Raw genomic sequence first — 12,081 nt, 5'->3', positions numbered from 1 at the left:
CGCCTATGATACCCAAAAATGCAGCCTAGCTAGAAAGCTCAGTAGATTTTGAGACACAGGCAGAGTGAGTATAGTGACTGCAGCAGTATTTAATCTGCAGCTCTGTGATCAGATGACGTTGACGTGTGCACTTCAGGCCCTAACGTTACTCTATTTCTTTTCATATACACTTTTAAACCATGTACTGAGTATGCCTATCATTGCACACTGAAAGTGGCTAAAAAGATCAGCTAACCAATCACACCTACATGCAAAGAGTAAATAAACGCACATTCTCTTACGTATGCAGAGCAAAAGCATATTTAGTAAATCCAAACGTTTATCGACTCACCAACAGCTCGTTCCGCTTTTAGGTCTTATTTTTTGTTCACTCCTCTTCTTCAGGTTGATGTGTATGTGTGTGGAGGCTTTAAAACCACTAGGCCAGTGAGTGAGTGTGTGTGTGTGTGTGTGTGTGTGTGAGCGAGAGAGAGAGAGAGAGAGATCTGGATCTCTATAAGCTACGTGGCTCTTTCACACTTGAATATTACACCAGTTTACAGTCTCAACCCTCATCCACTCGTATTTTTCTACGTCTGCAAACGTCCGGGGGCCGAGACAGGTCGCGATCGTCCAAAGCAAACAACTTTTCCCCGCGAGTGTTGTTAGTTTTCACGGCCACCTCCATCCATAGCGAGCGCAGGCTCTTCAAGCGTCTGGATAATCGCCATCATTTTCCGCTCAAGAATGTACACACACGTCACTGCGCATGCGTATCACAGCCGCGTCAACTTTCATTCCTTTCCACTTTTTTGTCTGTAAGTTGTGCAATATTTATTTTCAGACGTGTTGTTGACAGAAACAATAATGCAGTCGAAGCAAAAACGGACCTAAAGGCTGCATAGTGTTTAAAATCGATATCAATTTATATGAACAACATCCTGCTGTAGGCCTACAAATTAAAATGTTATGGCATTAGAAATTACTTGAAATTAAATTTTCACATGACTACCTGAAAATGAAAAGTGTGGAAGTTAACAATGTTCCTTATTAGTACCGACAGATGGCGCAACAAGTCGTGAAGCCCCTCCCACAGTTAGTTTGTAAACGTAACGCCCCTGGATCTAGACAGGAATCTGTTTAAATACAAGTCCGTGCAGGAGGTCCCGTAAGATGCTGGAGAAAAAAAAAAAAAGCTTTTGTGTGGAAACAGCGCGTCCCATAATAAAATGACTGCCTATCCACTAAGTTCGTCATAAGAAATTAACTGTGGTGTGAGCTAAATTTGGGGTTTGTTTTCATTTATAACAGTTATATAAGAGAAATCACTTGACAGTTTTGCCACCGAAAACTTTTATTTTACAGTATCATCTATGCATTTCTATATGGTACGCAAACGGTAACTGTCATTTTTTATTTAGGAAACAAAAATTACTGTACAATAAAGGAGATTTCACATGTAACAAACAAGAGCAAACACACACGCTAACACACACAAGGGCAAAGAAAACGTGAGCAAAATAAACAACTATAAATGTGATTTTAAAAGCATTGCTATTAACAACCAAACAAACAATAAAAAATAAATAAATAAATAAATAAGGAAATAAAGACATTTGAACGCGCAAACCGCACTTTTTTATCATTACAGATGTCCTATGTCCTAGAAATTGGAATTCACATTTTGGACAGCACATGTGTAGTATTTATTTATTTATTTATTATTATTTATTATTTATTTATTGCCATTACAGCGCCGTCCAGTGTCCGAATCTTACACGATTATACATCACACACACACATATATACGCCCCCTTAAGGACTTTGTATTTTTTTTCTGTGAAACAAAAGTGAAATGTGTTTAGAAGTTAACATATTTTTAGTGACAATGACATAAATTATAAATAAAGTATGAAAAAGTTTTCATGTTGTTAGATTTTTAAGAAAAATTAAATTTGTACCAAGGGAGTACAAATTACCCCCGTTTTACCCCGTATATATATATATATATATATATGTGTGTGTGTGTGTGTGTGTGTGTGTGTGTCTGTGTGTTTTTCTGATATGGCAGTGGTGGCTGTTCCTTCTGTTTACCGGCAGAGGGCGCAATGTCGTCGTGAAAACTCCCTCATACACATATTTGGAGTCTTCACGATATACGAGTATATATATATACGAATATACGAGTCTGAACACTTAGGCCAAATACAGGAAATACGTCATGCAAGTACACAAGTGGTCAAGTGCAAGACCACAAGTGTTGGTTTTGGGATAGGCCCTAAATATTTCACTGAGACTGCTGACCTGAATCTGCTCTACCGAAACTGCTGTGACATATGGCTCTGCGCTTGGTTATATGTCTTACAGAAGCACTTCAAAAATAGAGCAGTTTCACACAGGTCCATTTGCTATTCTGTGAAATTTCTTCTGAATCTGTAGCTCATTTTTTGGGGGGAGTGTCCTTTCATTCAGTCCTTTTGGAATAATGATAATGCTTTGATTGTCCAAAATGTTTTTTATTATTTCTCTTTATCTTATAGACACATTCTTTTTGGGTTAGATAAGAATTTATTTAATGCAAATTTTTGTATGAACCTCCTGTTATTTATTGGAAAGTTTTATGTCCATAAATGCAAATATACCAAATGTAAGCCCCACTTTAAATACAGTTTCAAAATCTGTTACCAAGAAAGCTATAAAAACGTCTAGAATTTGTGACATGTTTAATGTTTTTCCTTAATACACTTGTATTTTTATTTGTATGCCCTCTCTTCTTCCTTTTTTATGTTTTTTTCTTTGTTTTTGGACTTCTATTTCTTAAGAATGTTGTCTATTTTATTACTCTTTCTGCTAACTTTTAATCCATAATTCATTTATTATTGAAAGATTGTTTGTATCTTTTGTACATACTGTTTGTTTTGTACATACTTTACTCTTTTTGTTCTTTAAAAATTACTATATAGATGACTATATACTATATAAAAATTACTATATAGATGCTTAAAGAGGCATGTGAGACTGTCAGATGCAGTCCACTGGATGTGATCAACACACCAATCATCTCATGGTGCCAAACCAAAGTGCCACTCAACACCAATATTCACATCAAACTACAGTACATGCAGAGGACCGGTTCATTTAAGATAAGAGCTGTTGCAAACCAGTTCGCACCATGTCTGCTGGGAATTATGGAAAGTCTTTTGCATATGCATGTAAACATTATGGATTCAAAGGCAAAGTGGTGATGCCAGAAACTGCCCCCATCTTCAGATCTGTTCTGATACAAAGTTTGGGAGTTGAGGTTGAAAGAGTGCCAACTACTCATCTGATGGATGTTGTTAACCGAAGTGTTCAAGAGGACAGCATGACTTTCCAACATTCCTATTATGATCCGGATATTATCGCTGGACATGCCAGCTTAGGTTTTGAGATCCTGGAGGTTGTACCCTATCCAGATGTTGTGGCTGTTTGCTATGGTGGAGGAGGGCTACTTGCTGGTGTGGCAGCTGCTATCAAACTGTCTGGTGGTGAGAACACAAAGATCTATGGAGTGGAACCAGAAGTAGCATGTACAGTGTACAAGAGCTTCATTGAGAAGAAGCCTGTTGGTATGGATGCCAAAAGCATTGAATCAGGGCTAGCGCCACCATTTGCAGGTTCTTTGCCATATGAGCTGGGCCAGAAGTACGTTGAGAACATTGTGCTGGTGACTGATGAGGAGATCAAATCTGCAGTTTCCACATTTTATAAAGCTGGACTCGTGGTTGAACCTTCAGGCACTGTGGTGTTTGCTGCCATCATGAATAACAAAATACCATTTATCAATGGCAAGAATGTGATGGTCATCCTCAGCGAAGGAAACATTGGCATATATGAGCTTAGCAATTTTCCTGAAAAATCTTTCTATACAGTTCCAGTAAAACACAGGTCCATTTGCGAGTATTTTCTAATATATATATATATATATATATATATATATATTTATTTATATATATATATATACAGGTGCTGGTCATATAATTAGAATATCTTCAAAAAGTTGATTTATTTCACTAATTCCATTCAGGAAGTGAAACTTGTATAATGTATACATTCATTCCACACAGACTGATATATTTCAAGTGTTTATTTCTTTTAATTTTGATGATTATAACTGACAACTAATGAAAACCCCAAATTCAGTATCTCTGAAAATTAGAATATTGTGAAAAGGTTCAGTATTGAAGACACCTGGTGCCACACTCTAATCAGCTAATTAACTCAAAACACCTGCAAAGACCTTTAAATGTTCTCTCAGTCTAGTTCTGTAGGCTACACAATCATGGGGAAGACTGCTGATTTGACAGTTGTCCAAAAGATGACCATTGACACCTTGCATAAGGAGGGCAAGACACAAAAGGTCATTGCAAAAGAAGCTGGCTGTTCACAGAGCTCTGTGTCCAAGCACATTAATAGAGAGGCGAAGGGAAGGAAAAGACATGGTAGAAAAAGTGTACAAGCAATAGGGATAACTGCACTCTGGAGAGAATTGTGAAACAAAACCCATTCAAAAATGTGGGGGAGATTCACAAAGAGTGGACTGCAGCTGGAGTCAGTGCTTCAAGAACCTCTACGCACAGACGTATGCAAGACATGGGTTTCAGCTGTTGCATTCCTTGTGTCATGCCACTCTTGAACAACAGACAGCGTCAGAAGCGTCTCGCCTGGGCTAAAGATAAAAAGGACTGGACTGCTGCTGAGTAGTCCAAAGTTATGTTCTCTGATGAAAGTAAATTTTGCATTTCCTTTGGAAATCAGGGTCCCAGAGTCTGGAGGAAGAGAGGAGAGGCAAAGAATCCACGTTGCTTGAGGTCCAGTGTAAAGTTTCCACAGTCAGTGATGGTTTGGGGTGCCATGTCATCTGCTGGTGTTGGTCCACTGTGTTTTCTGAGGTCCAAGGTCAACGCAGCTGTATACCAGGACGTTTTAGAGCACTTCATGCTTCCTGCTGCTGACCAACTTCATGGAGATGCAGATTTAATTTTCCAACAGGACTTGGCACCTGCACACAGTGCCAGAGCTACCAGTACCTGGTTTAAGGACCATGGTATCCTTGTTCTTAATTGGCCAGCAAACTCGCCTGACCTTAACCCCATAGAAAATCTATGGGGTATTGTGAAGAGGATGATGCGATATGCCAGACCCAACAATGTAGAAGAGCTGGAGTCCACTATCGGAGCAACCTGGGCTCTCATAACACCTGAGCAGTGCCACAGACTGATCGACTGATGCCACGTCGCATTGCTGCAGTAATTCAGGCAAAAGGAGCCCCAACTAAGTATTGAGTGCTGTACATGCTCATACTTTTCATGTTCATACTATTCAGTTGGCCAAGATTTCTAAAAATCCTTTCTTTGTATTGGTCTTAAGTAATATTCTAATTTTCTGAGATACTGAATTTGGGGTTTTCATTAGTTGTCAGTTATAATCATCAAAATTAAAAGAAATAAACACTTGAAATATATCAGTCTGTGTGGAATGAATGTATACATTATACAAGTTTTACTTCTTGAATGGAATTAGTGAAATAAATCAGCTTTTTGAAGATATTTTAATTATATGACCAGCACCTGTATATCAAGTGGTCTATATAAAGTGATGATAAAAATGATGCACTCCCGGCAGGTGGCGCTGCAGCCTTTTTTTTTTTGCGAATCCAAGCTTTGCTTGGTGTCTATATGGTAGCCTACAAGTATATTGTAAAGTATTATTACAACTTATTACTAATGAGTTTTCTATTTTAATATATTTTCATTTATTTCTGTGATGTCACAGCTGAATTTTCAGCAGCCATTACTCTAGTCTTTAGTGTCACAATCCTTCAGAAATCATTGTAATATGCTGATTTGATGCTCAGTCATTATCAATTATTATTGTTGCTTAGTAATTAATATTTTTTTATTATTATTATGTTGCTCCTTAATATTTAATTTGAAACAATAAAATCTTTGCTGAACAAAAGTGCCCCATACTTTTGAATGGTATAGTGTCACTGACTTTTCACAATTATGCCTTCTTTTTTTTTTCTCCTAAAGAGGCTAAATCTGCAGAATAGTTTTTTGTACGTTTGGACAGTTCCTCCAGTATTTATACATACAATTACCTTATTTTATTGTATTTTAACATTACAGAGAAAAACTCCAACAGTTGTAGAAAAAAATCATATAATTAAAAAATAATACATAATACAAAAATCAGGTCCGTTTTGGCAATACTGTATTATTTACAATTATGTTAATTACAACAATTACAGCATGACCTCATTAACAATAACTGCTAACTTGGTGAGTTCAGTACAGTTCAGTACAGTTGTGTAATCTGCTAATACACATCAAAGCAAATAATATAATATTACTGACAATATGTTATCAGTACTTATTCTGTACTTTAAAAGAATCCATTTGAACTGTACACATGTAAGCACTTACTCTCATGTAGGTCCTTACAAAAAAATGCATAATAAACATTTGAGTCCAGCTGAGGCAGATAAATTTTATCTGATGAGAAAGTATGCGTATAAACTAAATGGGAAACACATGTACCAATAAAATTCGACTATGCATAAAAAATAACTCATGTAACTTTGCCTCCACAGATCATGTGTTTGGATAACTGGACCAGTGGACCAACTCCATTGCACATCATCTAATGTGTTATTTTAATCATACTGAAATGCATTAGCAAAAAGATTTGGTATAATTATCTGTTTTGTTCTCTTTAACACATGGGATGGAAACAGTGCTTTCCTGCTGGAGTTTAATCGAGTTCTTCCTGCATGGGACAACAGATCCACCAGATATGGTATACGGTCTTTTTCAGGGATTTCCCCCTCAAGTCTCAACAGGTCCCAAGCAGCCTATACTAGTCTAAACTGTCTCTCTATATCATTTTTTTTTATCTTCTCCAACACGTTCACATTCTGCTCAATCATACAACTCTGTCTTCGTGGTGTATGTTGTCGCCAAAAGCTGATGAAGTTTTCCCCAACGAAAAAGAAAAGCAATGGATCCAGGCAACTGTTTCCTGAGGCCAGACAGTGTGCGATGACTGCTGCCTTTCTCAGGCTTTCAATATAATGGCAGGACTCGTCATAACCATTGTTTTGAATGTCCATCTCAGCCTCCAAAAACAGAGTTCGGACGACATGATATGGCATAAAACATGCAAGGAACATCAGCAGAACAATAATGACGAGAGAGCAGGACTTCTTGTGATTGAACTGAGATCTTTGATTCGGCCTGGTCCTTCTTAGCTTTAGCAAATAGAAGGCTGCAAAAATGTAACAGACTGAGATAACCACAAAGGGCAGAATGAAACCTATAAATAAAACCGCTCGATTCAACATGATAATGGTCCCCACCTGGGACGGCCTCAGATCTAGGCACTTGGTCTGATTAGACTCCTCATAAGTTCCGGCTTTCAGAAGCGGGATGGACGCCACAGAGACGATCAGCCAGACGACAATGCACAATATCCAGGCTCTCTGAGAGCTTTGCCAGCGAATGTATGCGAATGGCTTCACAATGGCCACAAAGCGAACCATGCTCAGAACCGCAAGGAAGTAGATGCTACCATACATGTTGATGTAGAAGACATAGGACATGATCCGACAGGTGATGTCTCCAAAGGCCCAGTAGTCCATGAGATAGTAGGCAGCTCTGAATGGCAGCGAGCACACCATCATCAGGTCAGATAGAAGGAGATTGAGCATGAGGATGTTGACAGGAGAAAAAGATGCTTTTCTTCTAAACGATGAGGAAATGAAGAAGAACAGAGATATGAGGTTCCCAAGAAGCCCAAGAAAAAAGATGAACAGATAGGCAATTGGGTAGACGGTGCGCTTGAAATCACTGATGGAGCAGTTTGTGAAATTTTTTGGATGAAGATCCATTGTTGTGTTGGAGAATTCTGTAAACAAAGAGATCACAAAATTAATAAGGAATTTGACAACTAAAAAGCTAAATATATGGATGTTTCTTCAATTTTAAAGCTGATTTTGATAAAAACTAAAACTTCTTTTTTGTAGTAAAGAAATAGTTCACCCAAAAATATACAATTTGCTAATAATCACAAACAGGCCATCCAAGATGTAGATGAGTTTGTTTCTTCATCTGAACAGACTTGGATAAACTAAGCATTACATCGCTTGCAATGGATCCCCTGTAGTGAATGGGTGCAGTCAGAATGAGTGTCCAAACAGCTGATAAAAACAACACAATAATCTACAAGTAATCCACACCACTTCAGTTAGTCAATTAATATCTTGCAAAGTGAATAGCTGTTTGTCAAATCTATCATTATAATGCATTTGTTTAGAACTGTTTTGGACTGCTTCCTAAATCAGATGAGATGGATTTTTCACTGGAGAAAGCACTATAATGGATAACTGTAAGTAACGGTTTGAAGTAACGCCTTAATGATGGATTTGTTGTATACAGACGCACAGCTTAATAAGACATTAACTGATGGACTTGGGTTGTGTCCATCACTTGTGAATTATTGTGATGTTTTTATCAACTGTTTGGATTCTCATTCTGATGGCACCTATTCACAACAGGGGATCCAAGTGAAGTAATGATTAATTTGCTTAAATTTGTTAGATTCATTTTTGGGTGAACTATTCCTTCAAGGTCACATTTGCAAACTTTTTAGTTTCATTTAACTTTGAAGACAGATTTCTTTGCAGTTTGTTTTAATGCCTTTCTAATGTACAGATGTTATCGTTTTACCCTTGTTCCAAACCTGTTCTCAAAGGAAAGTTTTTCAGTTTTTTTTCTACATTTTTTTTCTTACGGCATGACATCATGTAAAAAACATCAGTTAACTACATCTGTTGACACAAACTAAGAATAAACAATACTTCTACAGCATTTCTTAATCTTAACAAATGTTAATTGTTCATTTTAGCATTTACTAATGCATTATTAAAATCACAGGTTGTGTTTGTTAACATTAGTTAATGCACTGTGAACTAACATGAACAATGGACAACTATATTTTCAGTAACTAACATTAACAAAGATTAAAAAATACTGCGTATTGTTCATTGTTCGTTCATGTTAGTTAAAAATTTAAAAACTAATGTTAACAAATGACATCTTATTGTAAAGTGTTACCACCCAGTTTTGGCATTATTGCAATTACAATTTAGTCCTGCATTTTTCTTGTGTTCACTGTTATTAATGTAAAATCTTTGTTTGATTTCTGAACAGTCGAAACCATCCTATATTAATTATTTGGATGTTCATTTTATAATGCAATCCTTTTATAATACAAACTAGAACTGTACCCTATTTAGGACAGAAGCTAAAACAAAAAGCAAAAATGCACATCTGCAGTAAAATGCACTTACTGCCCTAGGCAAAAGCACTGAGGTTTGAGTGTGAATATTATCTTTTAGCACAACAATCCAAAGCAATCAACCATGCAATTTACCATGACATCACAAACTGTCTGTACTGGCATGCAAAGAAAAAATGAGGAAAATGGGCAAATTTGTGCAAAGATAAGTTTGAATTTTTCTGAGAATTTTTTTTTTCAGTTACAGCTGCTGCTGTTGATGATAAGAGCCTGTTTAATTCAAAGTCTGGATAATTTATATCCTGCCTTAAAAACACAAAACACAACATCTGAACATATATACTGTATATATTGTTGAGAAAAGAACCGTAGGAATATATTTAATTGGTCTGGTCTGACTGTTCGTCTAAGGGATCACTATGAAAACCCCCTTCTGAACCTTTTTTTTAGTGTATGGTAAAATTACAGTAATAATACACTAATAATAGTCCACTGAATCAATGTTTTCTTCAACTAAAAACATCTAATGCACTTACCTGTGAAGAGGTAGCCAAAAAAAGTCCAGTCCCCACTGATATAAGCTAAATCCTGTGCAAAAGTGAGAGTGGTGAGATGAAGCCATTTAAAGGCATGACTCTACACACGACTGCTGTTCTAAAGAAGTGACTCAATTTCTCAGACCACAGACACACCCAATCGTTTATGATCATCTTCCTGTGGTATCAGAAGTGGTGCATGCATAGAAACATATCCATATTATTTCATATAAACTAAAACCTAATAATACATTGGATCAAATTATTTGTAAACCACAGAGCTGTATAAGTATACATTATTGTCTGAACTAAGATAAACTCAGTTTGGGTCTGCTCAAGTCTGCTCAAGATATCCTTGTTGTTGATGCATGACATTCCCAAAATGAAGTGTCTCTAATCATCACATACCGAGTAGGGATTTAATAGGGAGGTTTTGTAAATACATTTAATAAAGTTATTATTATAACACACATATTTTAATTTGAAGGGGGAATGTGTTGTAATGCAAACAGTTTTAATGGCTCTAACACTGCTTTATTTTCTTTGAAGTAAGCATGTTACTGATCTTTTTATTTCTTGGAAATTTGGTATGAAATATGATCTTACTGGGGTGGTACCATATGGTTATAGATGGTAGGCATAATAGCATGGGGAGACTAGGGATAGATGTCTTTTTTTTTTTTTTTTTTACTCCAGGAAGTGTTTTTCAGTGTTTATTCAAGTCCGTTTCTGTATACACACAAGTCTTGGCTGCAATAAAGCAATTAACCACTTTCGCTCAGGAGAAAATATACTGTTCACAGTTGCTTGAGACCAGGGCATGTTGTCAAACTAAACTGTATACTGTATATATACACCAATCTATATGAACCGATCAGGCATAACATCTTCAGAAGATGTTAGCAGCAGATCCTTTAAGTCCTGTAAATTGCAAAGTAGGGCCTCCATAGATTGGACTTGTTTGTTCAGAACATCCCACAGATGCTCGATTGGATTGAGATTGGGGAATCTGGAGGCCAAGTCAACACCTCAGACTCGTTGTGCTCCTCAAACCATTCCTGAACCATTTTTGCTTTGTGGAAGGGTGCATTATCCTGCTGAAAGAGGCCACGTGCATCAATGAGCCACATGCATCAATGAGCCTTGGCTGCACATGACCCTGTTGCTGTTCCACCACTGTTCCTTTTTTGGACCACTTATGATAGATACTGACCACTGCAGACCGGGAACACCCCACAAGAGCTGCAGTTTTGGAGATGCTCTGACCAGCTGTCTATAGCAATTACAATTTGGCCCTTGTCAAACTCACTCAAATCCTTACGCTTGCCCATTTTTCTTGCTTCTAACACAAAAACTTTGAGGACAAAATGTTCACTTGCTGCCTAATATATCCCACCCACCGACAGCTGCTGTGATGAAGAGATAATCAATGTTATTTACTTTACTTGTCAGTGGTCATAATTTTATGCCTGATCGGTATATATATATACGTATGCATGTATATATATGGAATATTTGAAATAATGCACACCTTGTGGGGATACAGTCACAATGGCAATAATTCTGAAAGCTGGTAAAAATTCTAGTGGCCCCTGGCTATTGGTGGGCCCCCCAGAATGCAATTTTAACCGAAGGGGACCAGGGTTCACAAGTACAACTGGCACTGGGGCCCCGCATAACACAACTATGGCCCTGTTCTACTTATACCACAGTTGCCACACCTCAAGACATTGTTCAGATGTTTTAATTTAAGACATTTGTCTGGATTTTGTCCTTAAAACGGTCATGTGTAAAACTAATTTCTTAGGAATTTCATCCCAAGCCTCCTTTGCTAATTCCAAATGTAATTTTATGTAAGAGTATACAAGGAGTAATAGGCCTCCTTGTATAGTACAGCATTAGCTGAAATAGATTTTTATCCTTAAGAAAATTAAATTAATTTATTTAAAGGCAACGGCACAGTTTTTTCAGTAAACCACTGTTTATTAATAATAATAATAATAATAATAATAATAAGTAAATAAATATAATAATAAAGTCTGTTTAGTTTTCCCCAGCTGTACCAAAAATATGCTGAACCTTCTTTTTTGTGTACTGTTGTAATTTTTAATACTTTTTATGTCAGTGATGTCTATAATATAATATGTCTTAAATATTATAGTCTCAAAATAGCTTAAACTGTGTATATCTTTATTTTACATATAACAACAATTTATGGTTTTACATA

At 36.7% G+C, this 12,081-nt stretch overlaps 2 protein-coding genes and 1 pseudogene across 4 annotated transcripts in view; 1 reads left to right on the top strand and 2 right to left on the bottom strand.

The window, feature by feature from the left end:
* The window catches only part of fndc3a (fibronectin type III domain containing 3A), a 73,704-nt gene extending 72,978 nt beyond the window's left edge, over positions 1-726 (bottom strand). For all 3 annotated transcript variants that reach the window (XM_051128620.1, XM_051128622.1, XM_051128625.1), the window contains exon 1: positions 332-726. The gene's annotated coding sequence lies outside the window, so the exon portion shown is untranslated. The remainder of the gene's footprint in view (positions 1-331) is intronic.
* A 2,243-nt stretch (positions 727-2,969) lies between these two features.
* On the top strand, positions 2,970-6,667 carry LOC127177516 (L-threonine dehydratase catabolic TdcB-like; annotated as a pseudogene).
* On the bottom strand, positions 6,131-9,977 carry cysltr2b (cysteinyl leukotriene receptor 2b). The gene is given in 3 exon segments (XM_051128638.1): positions 6,131-7,032; positions 7,034-7,926; positions 9,855-9,977. Coding segments are annotated over 2 exon segments (963 nt in total). The 5' UTR covers positions 7,910-7,926; positions 9,855-9,977; the 3' UTR covers positions 6,131-6,945.
* Positions 9,978-12,081: the final 2,104 nt, after the last annotated feature.

Source organism: Labeo rohita, chromosome 15 (assembly GCF_022985175.1).
Source record: "Labeo rohita strain BAU-BD-2019 chromosome 15, IGBB_LRoh.1.0, whole genome shotgun sequence".
In the NCBI taxonomy this organism is placed as follows: Eukaryota; Metazoa; Chordata; class Actinopteri; order Cypriniformes; family Cyprinidae; genus Labeo; species Labeo rohita.
Note: the sequence above shows the minus strand (reverse complement) of the source record. Positions and strands in the feature narration are given on the sequence as shown.